At 36.6% G+C, this 17202-nt stretch overlaps 2 protein-coding genes across 4 annotated transcripts; both read right to left on the minus strand.

The window, feature by feature from the left end:
* Window positions 1–601: 601 nt before the first annotated feature.
* LOC116174171 (lysosomal alpha-glucosidase-like) lies at window positions 602–12618 on the minus strand. 2 transcript variants are annotated; one of them, XM_031492037.1, is made up of 18 exons: window positions 12260–12618; window positions 12003–12206; window positions 11540–11950; window positions 10543–10691; window positions 10320–10494; window positions 10183–10273; window positions 9969–10137; window positions 3334–3403; window positions 3040–3282; window positions 2971–2982; window positions 2608–2927; window positions 2428–2561; window positions 2226–2377; window positions 1847–1995; window positions 1715–1796; window positions 1397–1670; window positions 1154–1350; window positions 602–1100 (listed from the first exon to the last, which is right to left on the minus strand). In XM_031492037.1, the coding sequence occupies exons 1-18, from the start codon at window positions 12434–12436 to the stop codon at window positions 1038–1040; spliced, it is 3072 nt and encodes a 1023-aa protein (XP_031347897.1). In that variant the 5' UTR covers window positions 12437–12618; the 3' UTR covers window positions 602–1037. The 2 variants fall into 2 exon arrangements, with proteins under 2 accessions (XP_031347897.1, XP_031347898.1); XM_031492038.1 differs by lacking the exon at window positions 2971–2982.
* A 1589-nt stretch (window positions 12619–14207) lies between these two features.
* On the minus strand, window positions 14208–15894 carry LOC116174174 (cytosolic Fe-S cluster assembly factor NUBP1 homolog). Of its 2 annotated transcripts, XM_031492045.1 has the most exons (8): window positions 15876–15894; window positions 15694–15822; window positions 15404–15645; window positions 15103–15204; window positions 14892–15054; window positions 14584–14777; window positions 14347–14533; window positions 14208–14289 (listed from the first exon to the last, which is right to left on the minus strand). In XM_031492045.1, exons 2-8 carry the CDS (start codon window positions 15725–15727, stop codon window positions 14264–14266), a joined length of 948 nt encoding a protein of 315 aa, XP_031347905.1. In that variant the 5' UTR covers window positions 15728–15822; window positions 15876–15894; the 3' UTR covers window positions 14208–14263. The 2 variants fall into 2 exon arrangements, with proteins under 2 accessions (XP_031347905.1, XP_031347904.1); XM_031492044.1 differs by lacking the exon at window positions 15876–15894 and having other exon boundaries at window positions 15694–15868.
* Window positions 15895–17202: the final 1308 nt, after the last annotated feature.

A 17202-nucleotide genomic window follows, 5' to 3' on the forward strand; every position in this document is an offset into this window, starting at 1 on the left:
TCTTTGTTTCGATTAAAATGGCCTTGGCCCAAGTTACGTTTATAAATTTTGATCATTCTTTTGAACATGTGGAAATTATCGAATTGTTTGATGTATGTATGGACTTTCTGTTTGTAAACTAAAACTTTTAACCTTGAAGATTGTCATGGGGGTGGTACATAACTGTAACCACATAAGTTACGACACCTAATGCCGGGACTGTTCTTGACTCTCAACTGCCGCAACCGGGACCCATTCTTTCCCTAGCTTTAAACGTTGAATTTGCCCTCCAACGTCATGTAATTTTCCAAGTTGCTTTTAACAAAAATGTGTTATTGTACCAATAATGGTGAGTCACCTGTCATCTTTTTTTGTTACCTCCTTGTATCCCAACCCCAACCAATTGTTTCGCAAGTTTTAAATTGTATTAGCTATCGTGTTTTGTGTATGTGATTTATCGTGGTTTATTATCACAATCAAAAGTACATAATCCCGAGATTAGAAATTATAACAATAGCCACTTGAGGGAGCAAACACACATACTTTACAAATCAATCCCAAAACATTTAACCCTAAAGGATACCGAGATCCCAATTCTGTGCACAGCAAATAAACCACCCTGTACATAACTATAACAAAATACGTCAGAATTTATTTATTCTACTTTAGTAATACAATAATCAAACGCGCGCTTTGGTTTGGCTGTAGGTTTCTACCTATTATGTGGATACATTAACTATACACACCAATAATGACTACAATTTTAGGTAGTTAAATGGCAGTTTGTCCCGAAATACCTCTACTCACTACTATGGGGTAACATTTAGAGTGTGTTGCGCATTACTGCGTGAACCAAGCAAAGGTAAGTACAACACGAAATTTGCTCCTAAGCTACTAGCACATTTATGTATATTAGTTAGCTATCACATTAAATTGACTCAGTATGCGTTTCAACAACTCTTAAAGCACAATCTTAACTATTTAACAAATAACAGTTATAATCAGTCTGTCAAATTAAATTGAAATCCACAATCCATTCGCTGGATTGAATCGTCTTATTATTTCCATGAGACGATCACTGTCGATTTTAGGCTTATATCCAAATGTTCAATTACTAAATACTGAAAAACAACAATATTAGCGCTAATAACACTCCTCAATTTTTTGTGCCCACCTTGTGAATAGTGTCATATTGAAATTCTTGGGCAATTTGATTAATGGTAACTTCATGTATGGGAATTTTAACACCTAATACTGTAACCACCCCCAAATTCGGTGGGTTTTCGCTACCCCACCATACGACCTCACTTCTAAGCTCTCCTGGCTTCAGTGTGAAGTTAAGTAATGAATATCGTCTTTCTTCCACCGAATCTAATTGCAAATTTTTTTGGTATATGTCGCTTAATTAATAACTCACTTAAAGAATCGCCATCATCCCAGTAGAGTTGACCGCTAGCTTGCTCGGATAAATCAGACGCCGCCAGCAACTGAATTTTGGTTAACCTCGACTGCGTAGTGGTCATCATCGCACTTTGCTGTGGAATAATATACCCACCTCTAATAAAAACGGGAATTGTATCCAAAGGCGCCGATATATTGACATATTCCCCTTTGCTGTCGTGCGCCGTTTTCGTATAGTAATCGTACCAAACGCCCGAAGGAAAGTACGGATTAACGTACGTTTTCGCCTCCTATTAAACGAATTAAAAATTGACATGTGCCTCCCGAAATTTACCTCTAAAACGGGCGTGATCATTAGCGCTGGGCCCCACAAAAATTGTTCATCAATGGCATAAGTCTTCTTATCATTCACAAACCTAAAAATTGGCGAATTAGCGCGCGTTGCGGAGAAGGGCGGGGTATTTACTCGAAAAATAGAGGCCTGGCAACGGTTTCTCCTTCAACATGGGCGGCCCAAAAGAGCGTATACAGATATGGCAGTAGTGCGTAGCGTACGTTTAACGCTTTTTTTGAGGATGCCACCACAAGCGACCCCAATGCAACTGGATCTTGCTCCTGAAAATTGTACACAGTGCTAAGTTTAGGAATCATAACGAAGTGTGTATATCTATGGAGTATATGGCGCGATGTCGTCCGGCCCATTCCACCTTTCAATGTTGCCATTTTATATAGTGTATGGTTGGTTGCCTAAGTGGCAGTCAGGTTCATTTTATCATTATTTTTGTCGGTGATCGTACATGACGCTTTTGAATATTGTGTGACTAATTTTAAAAAGCTATACTTACAAACCCATCATCGGTATTATGATTTCTAGAAAATGGATAAAATGCTCCCAACTGCATCCAACGATTACACAACGTTGCAGTAGTATTACCATTGAATCCACATATGTCGGCCCCCATCAACGGTACACCAAACATACTAAAGCTCAGCAATTCTATCAACCAAAACACCAATAAACACGTTAAATGTATTCAGCAAACTTACGTGGAATTGTATATTTCATATCATACCATTTCGAATATACATCGCCACTCCAATGGCCGGCATAGTGACCTAAACCTGGGAAACTGGATCGCGAAATTGTCACCGGTCGTTTATTCCGAATTTCCGCTAGTACGCTAAAAATTTTCATCACGCAAGGATTAAATCACCCTAAGGACTTACAAACTTGTAACGATTGCCTCAGTGAAACCGTAGAGGTTATGCACATCGTAGTGAATTCCGGCAAAATGCTTAGCACTCATGCACAACGTTTTATAATTTAACTGTCCCCCATCAACATCTGGAAGATAGGGTGGATTTTCAAAACGCGACTGTGGACAACCGGTGAACGATCCCGATAAAAAGTTGGACGGTTCGTTCATGTCAATCCATGCTCCGTCAAATGCAAATTGATCGTGCATTGACTTTAACATCATCAACCAATAGTCTACAGTATGAGGGTCCGTGAAGTCCGGCCATACGGTCGTACCATGATTCCAGACCTATAAAAGTGTGACCTAATTTTTTAAACACCATTGCATATACCTTATCCTTATTCTTAGCGTGAAAAGAATTAACAATTAAACAAGGAAAATTGTGAATACTCGTACGTACCTTCCCGATGAATATCTGTCCCGAAGAATTTTTCACGAATATATCCATTTCGACTCCTTTATCGTACGGTACATAGCTACCGGCTTGCTCGCTTGCGCTCACACCTGGGTCAATTAGTGGAATGTAGTTCATTCCCCTTTTATGCAAGTCATTCACGAACTGGGGTAGTCCCTTGAAGTTAATTGTGTCGTAGGTGAAATCGTTGCTGTTATTCATGTAATCTAAATCATTCCATTGAGTTTGCTAAAATTGAAGGTAAAAGGTGCTCGTAAAGGAACAAAGTAGCTGACTTACAATGGGAATACCGGCGTCGATATTTCTCTGCATCACCTTTTCGGTTTGGTTTAGAGAGTTGTAGCCGAACCTACGTGCAAAAAAAAACTATGAAGGACCTTGCTGTTAGAAATTGTACAGTAATCGATTGGGGCGGCTAGAGGTTATAAGAGAAGACGCGCTCATCAAAGGCTTTATTATTATACATTGATTATCATTGTATATTATACAATGAATACGGAGTGGATAATAAAGACGGAACCAAAGCGCTGGTGTGAAAACGGTTGGAGATATCGGTTTGAAAGTTTTAGGACTTAAATATGATGTGTTTGTGCATATTCCAGCATGAAAAGCAAATTTTTATCCCGCATGGTTTTATGACAGGGCCGCCATTTTGTTTTTTTTTAAATGGCAACATAGGTCTTGTAACACATCGTTGGAAAGCTCATTTTACCTTCAATACGAATATGCAATAGGAAAAATACGGCTGCGCAAAAATTATTAATTAACTACTAATTTTAAACGAATATACGGTTGGTTTGCAACTTAATTATGCAAATAATTCGAAAACTGTTTTGTAGATTGTTTATCGATTAAAAATTCTAGAAAGAGGATGTAATACAATTTTTAATAAACTAAAATTGATAAAAATGTAGTGGAACTCAAAAAAAGATAAAAATTCTTATTGTATTATTCACAATTTCGCTCTAATAAATTAGTTAGTTTTGCGTAACCGTTTATTTCCTATTGCATATTCGTAATGAAGGTAAAATAAGATTTCCAACGATGTGTTGCAACACCTATGATGCCATTTAAAAAAACAAAATGGCGGCCGTGTCAAAAACCTACAGAACAAAAATTTTCTTTTCATGCTAGAATATGCACAAACACATCTTATTTAAGGCCTAAAACTTTCAAACCGATATCTCCAACCGTTTTCACACCAACGCTTTGGTTCCATCTTTATTAGCCACTCTGTATATGATTATACCCAAGATACTTCGTACGTTCGGTTTTTTTTCTTTATCAAAATTCGGTCGCTACAGGATTTTGGTCCTTTAAAGATTGAAAATTATAAAAAGTTATTTGCGATCGTCAATGACACAAGAACGGCAAAGATCAAGTATTACCTTCGAGCTTTGAGAACGGTTAACAAATCTTGCATTATAGCAATAGAAATTTAGTGAACAATATTAGTTTAAAGGAAGTGGTTCAAGTTAGTGTTAAAAGCAAGGAAAGCGAAATTTTAGTTTTGTGTTTTTTCTGTTTTTGCATATTATACTTAATATCTACCCTTTTTGTGAATGAAATGATTGTTAGTGCATTCTTTTTAAATTACAGCATAAAATAAAGCATTATTAGTTAACTTGATTATTCTATAAAGTTGGAAAAAGGAGTGCAATTTCATTTTGTCACTCAGGCGGCCAAGTGTCTAGGAACGGCCCTGCTTATACCATGGAGTAAATACAATTGTATTTCCTCTATGCTTATACCGAACGACGTATAGTAGGCACTTAAATATTAATTAGATCTGTAGTTAAATAAAAAAAAAGAAGTGTTGCACGAATCAACGCAATGGGTTAAGTGAAAGAGCAGGGCATCGATTGCCGAAGTTAGTGGACATGCTCCGTGATGTGCATGTGATGTGACCGGCTGCCATGACGTCATTAGCGTATAGCGTATACGATATGGATAAGTTCAAGTTTAGCTGCCTTCCTGAATCGTGGACAAACTTTATGAGCTAACCAAACACAGACAAGAATTGAACTGTCATTTGTCAGTTTTGTATTATGTTTTGTTTTTGCATTATGAATACTAAAATAAGAAATAGGGCAATGACTGACGCCCAGAAACAATTGTTAAAAGAGTGTGGAAGGACGTTATTAATAACCAGAAAATCCTCGAACAATTCCATGTTTTATTTCACAGAAAATATGTGAATGTATAGGTTAGGGCACTGAATAACCCAAGCAAAACAGCTGCACGATCCGTCCTGTAGCTGCAACTGCGCATGACTCACGCAACGAGTGGTCTAGACCAGTCGTTGCGTTCGATCAACTTATCGCTCGATGTGGTAGGTTCAAGAATGCCCTTTTAAATCGCGCTTATGAATATTATATTATTTAGATGTTCGTTTTCCTTAATGTCACTAGCGTGATTTAATAAGACATTATTATTATTATTATTATTAATTATTCCACAATTACATTGGTATAACTATTATAAATTATGGGGATAATAACCAATCATAACTTATTTTTTTGTATTTAAGATATTTATATAAACCTTTTTTTAAAATTATTATTAACTCGGTAAAAAGGAAAAATCATATTTATATTATTATTATTATTATTATCAAATGAGAAACAGTTTGTAGTGTAACATTCTGAGGTTCCACGGACTGCATTGTCCTTCAACCTCCTTGGCATCACTCTTGAAGTTTCCACTGTAGTTTTCCTCCTTTTTCCTCGAATGAGTCTTCCTTCCTTAGTGTATTGCACACAGTGCATCATACAGGTCTAATTTCAAATTGCCATTGACGTCGATCCCGCTTCTCTTCAATAAGGTCAGAACATGACGTTTTTCTTATGAGCTGATCTCTCATGCCAAACTTGTAATAATTCATGTTCAGTAACAACGTGACTTTCAGCCGACGTCGGTGTAATCACGACCCATTTGATCCCTTGGACTGAGCAAACAAAACCTTGCCCTATAATAAATGTAGCAATTTTCACTGTTCAGAACCGAATAGTACCCTTTATCCAGAGTAGAAGTCGTCAAGAACAAATTTTACCCACTCCCAGAACAAACCCCACATTCTTCAGCCTTCACGCCTTCATTGATGGGCCATTTCCGACTTGTGCTTTTCTGGGAAAAATACCTCAAAAATAGAATACCAATTACGGTTCATGGTAATGTGCATGTGCTGCGTTGCACCAGAATCTGCAACCCAAACATTGGGGGAATGTACAGATTTGACAATATCCGATTGGCTAACAAACGCAGACCCCTCTAACTCTTCCCAGATTAGGACTTCTTGGAATTATTCTTACAGTTCCCCTTATAAAAACCTAACTCGCCACATTTGTAACATTTTGGGACAAACTTCTTTGACTTGTCGCCACCAGGGCTGCGCGATAATAAAAATTCACTATCGATTATTATCGATATTATCGGATATTGTTAATTATCGATAATTTGTTATTATCTATACTTTAATCATAGCGGAAGTTCGAAGGAAAATGACCATGAACCGCGCAGCTGATATTATCGATATACAATTATTGATTATGGCCGGGTAATCATCAATACTCGATTAATATCAATAATCAAGATCTATCGACAATTATCGATATATGGATAATATCGATAAACTTCAATTATCGGTATTTATCGATAATTATTGATATATGGATAATTTATAACATCCCTAGTCGCCACCCCCACCACACTTACCGTGGCCGTCACCAGCATACTTAGTATCATTCAGCCGCTGCTCCAAAACACCTCACTAAGATTATCCAACATTCGATTCTCCTTACACACTGACTCCCAAGCATGAATAAATTCAAGGTATTCGGCAGGCATCGCATGTTCAAAACCCGATTCAATTTTACCTTGTCCTCCTTGTAAGTCTCATCTAAAATTTCTGTCATAGCTCCTCAAGTTTGGCAATGTGTTTTGCAATCGAATCCTCAGGTTCCTTTTCTCTTACACTAAAAAACTGAGGCGATCTTGCCTTTGCTCCGATTTCAGCTCATAAACTGCATGCAATTATCCCACACTTCCTTGCAGGTCGTATACATAATAGGTATCAATCGTCTTCCTGAGTTGATAAACTCAAGACAATGACATTCTGAGCTATAAATTCCAAGTTTCTTGAAGGCTTCTTTCCCCTTATCACACAATCCATGCTAACCTTTGGCGTTCAACTGAATTTTCACTAGGCATTTCCAATCAACTCAATTGTAATGTCCCTCCAATATACAGTGTGTCCCAAATCGGGTGGGATTGCATGGGTAACTTTGTTATTATTAAAGATAGAGAATTGGTTAAATGGGCAATGTTTTGCAGTTTTGGATGCTTAATTAAAATTTCCTTATGGAAATTCAAAATGTCGCATAGGTTCGACGTAAATTCAAAAAAACTAAAATTGGTCATTTCCTTGAATGTCTTATATCATTGAAAGTATAAGAGATATAAAAAAAAGGTTTATATAAAAGTGACTGTCTTTGATACGCTTAATTTAGAATTGATGTCAAAAAAAAATTCAAGATGGCCACTTTTGAGGCACATTTACCAACTTCCTAAAGTTAAATGGGCGCCATATTGGATTTTTAGATTACTTGATAGATTTTTAAATTCTCTTTTCAACGAGCTATTATAACATAAGATTGAAAATAAGATACCAGTTATATTAACGGTTTTTGTATTTTAGTCAAGTAGCCTGTGACGAATAAAAAAAAACAAAACAAAATCTATTCGAGGCAACAAAACAATGAAAATAATTACACCAGATGTTTAAAATACTGGCCATTATTAGTGAAACACACTTCAAGACAGTTTAGTTTAGGCAACGTGTTGCCATTGATGATTATTATGATTATTTTAGTGGTAGCTACTTCCACTTTACTTTTATTTTTAGCGCATTTTTGAAAAAAATACGCTATTATATTCGTCATTGCTGGCAGGCCGGCTGTCCGCGTTAGATCTCCACAACTACAATAGCTAGAGAATTCAAATTTTCACTAAAAGCTTTCTGCTATAGTGTAGATGTGCAGGCACTAGTCTATTTTGAGTTAGATTACTTGTAAGATCGATAATTGAAGAAAATAATTTCGATATGGGTTTCGGAGGTACTATAATTTTACCGTTAGATAGCGCTACCAGTATAAAAACTTATTATTTACTTTGTGATTTGTTTTACAAAATGAAGACGTACCGTCAATTGAAATTAAATAAAATTAATTATTTAACGCAGCCAAAATTACTCGTGAGATCGATAATTTTAAACTTCGCTAATAAAATACTGACCTGTATTACCAAAAATGCGCTTTAATCATGCATATGCTGATTTACAACTTGTTTAATTAAGTACTTACTTTTATAATTTAATGTACTGTACATAATTCGTGAATTGTGACCTGAGCAGCCAGTTTGTTGGTAGGTAGCATAAACTACCCCTTCCTTCGAAACATACGTTGTCGAGAAAAATCCTTTAAGGAAGTTTATTGGAGAATTTGTAAATAATGGTGAGCAGTTAAAGATCCATCGAAGATTACCGGTCCAATTACATGACTTCCCATTATGCCATAAAATACATTAATTAAAAAAAAATATTACTTGATTTCGGCGTGAATCTACAACATGTAGGTTTTCCTGTGACGAGTAGTGTTCATAATGTCGATACACTTCGCAGTTAGAAAAATAAGATTTATCTGTCCATATACTCGGACTGGTAAAACTGTTAGTTTAGATATTCTTGCGGATAAACCACCTACAAAATGTGACCTGGGACAATGCATCAATGGTAATACATTGTGTAAAATAAAGCGAAGTGTCTTGAAATGTCTTTAACTGGATAATGGCATGACTTTTTTCGAGGGGATAGTTTGTAGTTATACCACCATTTGTAGGTATGTAAGTATGGATAATAAGTCAATAAGTGATGTTATAAAAATCAAATTTTTCTAGACCGCTTATATAAAATTTTGGAGGGAGTTGTAATGCCCAAACCCCCCTCTCATTAGTGCGTCCCTGATTTTTTTAAACGTCTGATGTAATTATTTTCATTGTTTTGTTGCCTCGAATAGATGTTGTTTTGTTTTTTTTTTAATTCATCACAGCCTACTTGATTAAAATATAAAAACCGTTGATATAGCTGGTATCTTATTTTCTATCTTATGTTATGATTGCTCGATGAAAAGAGAATTAAAAAATCTATCAAATAATCTAAAAATGCCATATGGCGCCTATTTAACTTTAGAAAGTTGGTAAATGTTCCTCAAAAATAGCCATCTTGAATTTTTTTTTGACATCAATTCTAAATTAAACGTATCAAAGACAGTAACTTTTATATAAAACTTTTTTTTATCCCTCTTATACTTTCGATGATATAAGACATTCAAGGAAATGCCCAATTTTAGTTTTTTTGAATTTACGTCGAACCTATGCGACATTTTGAATTTCCAAAAGGAAATTTTAAATAAGCATCTAAAACTGCAAGACATTGCCCATTTAACCAATTCTCTATCCTTAATAATAACAAAGTTACCCATGCAATCCCACCCGATCTGGGACACACTGTATATTCAAACTCACAAAACTTCCATGACAAATAACCCAGACGAGAGTAACTAAGTTCTCCAATAACTACACACACGACACACTTCCATTGCGATCGTTTACAACAAAGTTCTAACAAAAATTAATTCGCGCAATACTGAGCCCATAACCTGATGAGGTCTGTGGTTAAATGTATAAAGAAGGCTTGCACGAATTGAAAGGTAAACAGTTGATAGTGTTAAAAAGAACTGTAATCTAACATGACATTTTTCAATAGGTATCTGATTTTTCTATCACTCTCATAGCAACACATACATTCGAAATCGTTAAGGGCTGGTTATTTGATTTTTCCATTAACCAAATATACCTACCTGCACAAATGAAATCCCAAACTCCAATAAGGGGGCATGAAAGGTTTGCCGATTATTTCCAAATATTGAATCACAACATCCTTAGGTGTCGGGCCCATAAAAAAGTAGAAATCTAATACTCCCCCAATTGTTCTAAATGTTATCGCAGGTGATGGCTGTAGAATAACATCTAAAACAGTCATTTATATTGAGGGGCTACATCATTGGCGCATACCCATTGCATTGCTGTTTAACAAGAAAACACCATGACTTTTACCAGAATTCTCCATCATCATATAGAATGGATGGCTGCCGTACAAATTCATCTAAAATACAACTTTTAATAAGTGTTGTTTGTAAATTCGAAAGTACATTCTCAGTAGGTATGCCATCATGCGTAAACATTGTAAATTGCTGCCAGTGTGTCGACAGCAAAAGTGGTGAACGATGTTCTCCTAGTCCGTAAATGTAATTCGAGGGCAATTTCGAAGACAACTGTAAAAACTGATCACTGAAGACCATATTTCCCAGATTAAATGTATCGAAACTGCAAACACAACAATTAGCTTAATTGTCTCAACCGAGAGTGCAGTACATAGGCGTGCGCTCTCCTTTTCGCATAATTCGGAATCCCCCATTTTCCTCGTTCAGTTGGAGATTGTAGGATAAATTGGAGGCCGCCTTATCCACAATTGGCACTTCTGGATACGGTGGTTCGAAGCGATTACGAAACGGATCTACGAACTAAGTGGAGGTTTTAGGTTAAGATTATAGGCCGCGGATGGACTGAACAAGAACATTAAAAAATGTCATTGTTTGTCTCAAAACAAATTCTGAAACAAAAAACTAAATTTTTAGGATTATATGGATTTTTACGGTTTTTCATTGTTGCAAATAACAATTCTTCCCTCTTGTGCAGTCCATACACACTGTATAATTTACTCGTCAGACCTAAGTATTAAACTGAGAATCATGAATAAGCAGTTGCTACATAACAAAATAGTATAAATATATAAATTTGAAATTCTCTGTCTGTCCGCCTGTACCACCCAGGAATTAACCACTCCTACAGTTGTCAATATACAGAGTGGCCCAACGAGAAGTATACAGGGGGCTTTTAGGGTATTAAATTTCGAAAAATCCTCGAACACGTTAATTTTGTAATCGAGGGGGACAACTTTTGGAATACAAATCACAAACCCAAGTCTTCACCCCTCTACGTAGGGAGCTTAACCCCTAAAATTTTAAATGGAATCCTATGGCAAATGGCACATTATTTAAAAGCCAATTTAATCGTGATTACTGATCTGCTTTGTTTTTTAAATTCTATTGATAATTAAGTAGTTCCAGAACTCGCCACTAGGGCATCTGAGCAATACCAATATTTATACCGTATTTTCTGTAAGACAACTAAGAGGTGGGTCCCAAAATTGAACATTTTTTTTGATGGGGAACCTAGTCAACTTTGGGAACCAGTGCGCTATAGTAACAGATAATCAAGGAGGCATTAAAAGCTATAGAAGTGAATTCTAGGTTTTTTCAAAGATACTGACAAAGAGTGTTATTAAAACCACTAAGAATAATAATCATACCTTAATATGTAATCGGTTTTCGGCTTCGTACTTAACAATCATTTTAATTATTTCTACATCATTCCCATATGCACTTCGATAGTTGCGTTTTAAAAATGCAGTCAGTCCATATGCAGTTTCTGTTACATTAACGTATTTGTAACTATCGTAATTGGGGGGAAAGTAACAGTAGGGCACGTCGAGAGGTGCGTATTTCTTCTTTTTGGACTTTGATTTAACAGGAACCCAACAGCAACCTCTCAACTCGCATCCTTGCATGTTCGCACCGTACTCGGGGTAACAGTCCAATTTCTCTTCGTTTTTGAGTAGTTTGCACTGCTTATAATCGGGCTTGGGGGGAGGTGGTAGATCTTTTTCGGATTGAGAGCTTTGAAGTTCATCGTGTATTTTAGCACTTGGTGTGTAATGTTCCTGAAAGATATCATTTGTCTCACTGCGTGCAGAGTAATTAAGATAATCTCACCTTATCCTTAAGATTATGATGCGAATGTTGAATTAATAAATCATGATCAATGTTTACAACACCAAAACAGTGTAATAAATATATAATTGGAAGGATTAAAAACACAGCCAATAACAGGATGAGCAATAGGATTGTCGCTAGACTAGGACGGGTGCATTTAGAAATACTGCTGGTTTCTGCAGAGAAACGAACGTACTCTTCTGCCTATTAAAAACAGACTTTCAAACAGATTCAAGTGACTGAAATGTGTAACTCACTTTGGCATGCTTTGGGGAACACTTGTATTCATTACTTAGTGAGGACTCCTTTGTGGCAGGGTGACGTAGAGGAGGTGCTTCGTTACAAAACGCCTCAAACGATACAGAATCACTGTTATTCAGCTGCCTCGCTCTTCGTATCCTCCAGGCAATGAGTAAATCTCTAATTCGGGTCATTCTGTAAACTTCACAATGTATGTAAAATTAATAAACGATTTGTTCTTCGTTTTATTGTAGATTATAACTGAAGGGAGTGTGGTAAAATAAAGATATAATATCAAACGTTATCATTTGTAACTGGACTGTTTCCTATTGATAAAGTGCGATGATGCGGTTTATTGTTTGGTTTGGTTAACCTTTTGACATAGAACAGCTGAGCTGATGCGCGCTTTAAAATGAGATTTCCCCCCAGGCGCAAATTTCGTAAATAAAAAAGCTACTTTTCTCAATTGTAATGATGCCCCGGGGCCCGGCCAAAAGAGATTTTCATTTGTATTTTTTTTTTGTATTTTTGTGAATAATGATCCTAAGATTTTTCGATTAAGTTCAAAGGTCTGTTCGGATGCTCGGCGAGGACTTCCGTGCTAGTATTCAATGCTAGTACATATGCATAACTCAATATAACAGAAAAGTTTAAACAAATATAAATTGTGCACAATTCTTGTGCAGATACAGCGCATTTTTTTAACCGAAATAGCTTTTGTTTTGACATCACGTCTCAATCACCCTTTGTGAGTACTCTCTTCCCACAATCCGTTCTTGAGGTATAAGGGAATATACCCGATCACAATAAGAGGTCGAGAAGGAGGGCTATGGTTGGTAGAAATTAATTCCTTTCATTGAGACCTTTCATTAGAGTACCAGAAGGATAAAACTAGTTCTACTCCCCCCCCCCTCCGGCCTTGGCTACCTGCTGCAAAAAATTCCAGGACTCTAGGACCATTCCCCTAGAAGTAGTTTGAAAAGGCAGAAGTGGGTCCGGACAAAACGCAAACAATAGCACATTTAATTCTTAAAAAATTCACAGAAGTGAAGTCCAAAAAACCATACCATTATGTCAAATTTCCTACTTACGTCACAGTGGCAGAAGGCGAGCGTTCATATATACTCTTTCAAGTACTCTTTAGAGTAAAAAATCCCTTTCGGATTTATTGAGCTTTTCATTTATTTGAGTGAGATAAAGGTAAATGTTTGGAGGTAACGTGGCTATTTGTAATCTTTCAGAAATATTGTATTATTAGGTAGAAATGTTGAATTAGAAATTAAAGCAGGATTTCCGTTAAAATACGAGAGACGCTTTTTGCCTAGTTTGAGTCCGGAGTGCCGTTCTTTTGAAGACGTCTTTTGTTCAAGTTGAGGCCAAGAGGGTGCTGTCTGTTTAAAAAAGTTTTTTTTTAGGTATACCAACCCCGACCTGCTGACCATTGGAAGCAGTTTTTTTGTTTTCGTTCAAGTTCGTGCCCAAGCAACAGTTTGGAATAAAATTTGTCTTTGTAATTTCATGCAAGTTGTGTGTTAATTCGGACCCTTTATAACGACGAACAGAGAAGTTTCATTCTCAATTACAGTTAATTTTAATGATTCTCGCTCAAAGTTAATTTTAAGTGTTAGTAAAAATTTAATTACCTACATGACCGTTTGGAATTGAAGGATTTTGATTTTGCGCACTATCTACTCGAAAACGCCTAGCAGCAGACTCAAATCTCTGTATACGATTTTTACTACAGAACACTTAAAATGATTGTAACAAAAGATAGTATCTACCAGACATTTCGCAAACATCAAATTTGAATTGAATGTTACTATGAGAGCGCACTAAAAATGTGTTATTCTTTTTGTATTTCTGATTTCAAAAGCAAGTTGCTTCTCCACTGTTTTGAATTTATGACTGATAAAGGTTCAAACGATAAAAGAAGATCTAGTTTCATTTAAAACTACAAAAACTGAATCACACTTTTACAAATATTTTTATTACAAAACTATAATCGCATAAATAAATAAATACTAAGCGGTACACCCACTCATAATATCTGAAACAAACACAGTGTAAATAAACGTACTAAAAAATTTATAAGAAAAAAACTCACTATCAACAATTGAAGTCAAAGCTTTCATAGCAGGAGAACCTGGTAACTCGGTTAAGTAATCTTTGCCCTCATCACAGCATCTGGCCAATTTAGGATCTAAAGGCAAACTTCCCAAAAAGGGAATATTGAATTCATTGCACATGCGTTGTGCCCCACCAGTGGTTGCAGGAAATATTTCCGATTGTCGCTGTGAACGTAACAATAATGAAACCCTACATAGCAATTAGCGAAAAATACCTGGCAGCAAGGGCATACAAAAATGGACATATTTTCTATAACACCCAGTATGTTTATGTTTAGTTTCCGACAGAAATCAACCTCCTTCCGAACATCTAAAAGGGCGACCTCTTGAGGTGTTGTAATAATGATCGCGCCTGTTAGACCGGCCTTGGCCAAGTATGTTGCAGCTGATAAGTGTTCGTCAGACGTACCTTGAACGGAAAAGTTTACGTTTATACATCAAGATGATAAACAAATATGTTGTGAAGTTTCCATTGACGTACATTGATGATCTTTGTACCGCGATAACAAAGTTACACAATTACCTGGGGGTGTATCCATAAGGAGGTAGTCGAGATTTCCCCAATCAACTTCGCTTAAAAATTGACGAATCATTCCATTTTTCTTGGGTCCTCTCCATATGATTGCGTCATCAACGGAAGACAAGAGAAATCCAATGGACATGACGGATAAGTTGTCCTCAACGTACTAAAGCCGTCAGTAAGTCATAATATTAACTCAAAAGTTGGCACATACCACTGGTGACCATCCCGACCCCGATTGGTGCACTTGTTCGCCATTTACACCTAAAACTCTCGGTTGCGATGGTCCACAAATGTCAATATCTAAAACGGCAACCTGCAAAACATATTGATTATTTTTCCATGTCGAGGAATGTGCAGAACTTAAATTAGGCCACAGTGCTTAGCACAGAGTGACACAGACTTCCCGATGTTTGAAAATACGGGAGTGTTAGATCAGATTGTGAATGTAGCACACAAATGTTCTTTGGAGGTCCAGAAGAACGAAGAAGCCGATATAACAGAGTAAGACTTACATTTAATTCAGAGTTACGTTGCGCAATTCCACGACTGAGCAGAGCAGTTAGTGTGCTTTTACCGACACCTCCTTTACCAGACAATATCAAAATTTTGTGTTTTACTGCTTCTAAACGATCCTTCACCAGCTGTATGCCGGGGTCGACTGCCTTAGTTGCACCGGAGGAACAGACTTGTTGATTAGGGCAACCTGCACAGGCTGACACTTTGCCGGCGTCGGTACTCTGAGTGCCCGGACAATCTGTGATGAAGGCTTTACACAAGGGGCTTAGCAAAATAAGTAACTTACGTTCAGGAGCGTTTGGGGGTATCACTTCGGCCATGCTTATAAGATGTCAATAACCTCACTCATTTAATGTTTCTGACGATTAGCTGTTGATCTCGCGCTTTTATGTAGTGAACTTTGCCTGACGCGTGTCTGTAAAAGTAAAATAAATAGAAATAGAACTTGCATGAGCAAAGTACACAAACTTCTTGTGTTTAACTTAACCTTACATTTTTTATTGATTGTCGTTTTTTATTTATACAGGGTGTCCAATACCGAGATTAATCTAACCGGTTATTCAAAAACCCGTTTCAACTAAAATATTTTCAGTTTTATACGATTTCCGGTTACACCGGATCTTGACTAAACGAAATTACTCCTGTCAATGAAGAAAAATTTCCTGAAACTGGTAGAGTTCACCTCTCGAATCTGAACAATATACTAAAAGTCCGAACCGACAGGGTGTAAGCTTAGGGGTGGATAGGGATTGAAAGGTGCACTTTTAGCGCATTTTTTAACGTAGTTGGGTGCGCCATTGCAGCTTCTCTGTCCGTCCGACCGTCTGTCCCTCCGTCTGTCCGAGGGCCTTAACAACTTTCTTATTTATCTTCTGAAAATTTTAATCACAGATGCTTCTCTTAAAAGCAAACATATCTCATATTGTAAGCATTAGATGCTTAGATTACATATGAATACATTACTTTGAAATTTTAACCATGATGCTTCTAATAAAGAAAAACGTATCACATGTAGTAAAAATCGAACACTACAAAAGTCATTTGCAAAGGCAAACACATCGCACATAGTAAAAATTAAATGCGCGCATGCGCAGGCCGCAAGATGCCAGCTTTTTTACTTATGAAGATCTCTCTTTAAAATTTTAACCATAGGTAGACGTTTCTATTAAAAATAAACATATCGTATATAGCATAAATTAAATGTGCGCATGCAAAAACATTCTTTATTTTAAAGGGTGCCCATTATGTATAGAATATTATAGTGTATATAGTCTGTTTCGAATTAAGTCGGCACTATTGCTAAATTTCTTAAGCCCGCTTGACATGGAGCAATAAAAATTGCAATTGCATGCAAGTTGCAAGAAAAATTGCGAAAGGCATTCGCAGTTCAAAGCCAGCTGATCAATTGCTGCAAGAGACTTGCATGCAATTTTTATAGGACCGGTGCTATTTTTCTTGCATGAATCGTGCAATTCTAGGGAGAAATCTAGTTGTTTTTGTGGCACCAACCTAGTAAAATACAGCGGCGGCAACTGTGATGCTGAGAGACGCACTCATTATTTGTTTTTACTAATCTTATTTATTCTTGTAATTTTCATGTTTCTTCAAGCAATCAAAATTTAATTTTCATTTGAGGTTAACAACTTTGTTGACAAATCCATATGATTCTTCTGTTGGCAGACATGTGGCAATTGAAATAGAATTGCACCATGTCAAATACCATGCAATGCTTATTGCATGCAAGGATTTGACCTTGCAATTTCTTTCTGCAGTTCTTGCGCGTAGTATTGCTCCA

The sequence above is a fragment of the Photinus pyralis genome, unplaced genomic scaffold (assembly GCF_008802855.1).
Source record: "Photinus pyralis isolate 1611_PpyrPB1 unplaced genomic scaffold, Ppyr1.3 Ppyr1.4_LG6, whole genome shotgun sequence".
Classification (NCBI taxonomy): domain Eukaryota; kingdom Metazoa; phylum Arthropoda; class Insecta; order Coleoptera; family Lampyridae; genus Photinus; species Photinus pyralis.

Coding starts and splice junctions, on each gene's coding strand:
- LOC116174171 (XM_031492037.1), bottom strand. CDS start 12,436: ATGACCCGAATTAGAGATTTACTCATTGCCTGGAGGATACGAAGAGCG. Junction 3,283..3,333: donor TCGACGCCGGTATTCCCATT/GTAAGTCAGCTA, acceptor CTTCAATTTTAG/CAAACTCAATGGAATGATTT. Junction 2,378..2,427: donor TATGAAATATACAATTCCAC/GTAAGTTTGCTG, acceptor TTTGGTTGATAG/AATTGCTGAGCTTTAGTATG.
- LOC116174174 (XM_031492045.1), bottom strand. CDS start 15,727: ATGGCCGAAGTGATACCCCCAAACGCTCCTGAAC. Junction 15,205..15,403: donor AACGTAACTCTGAATTAAAT/GTAAGTCTTACT, acceptor TATGTTTTGCAG/GTTGCCGTTTTAGATATTGA. Junction 15,055..15,102: donor GGTCGGGATGGTCACCAGTG/GTATGTGCCAAC, acceptor TGACGGCTTTAG/TACGTTGAGGACAACTTATC.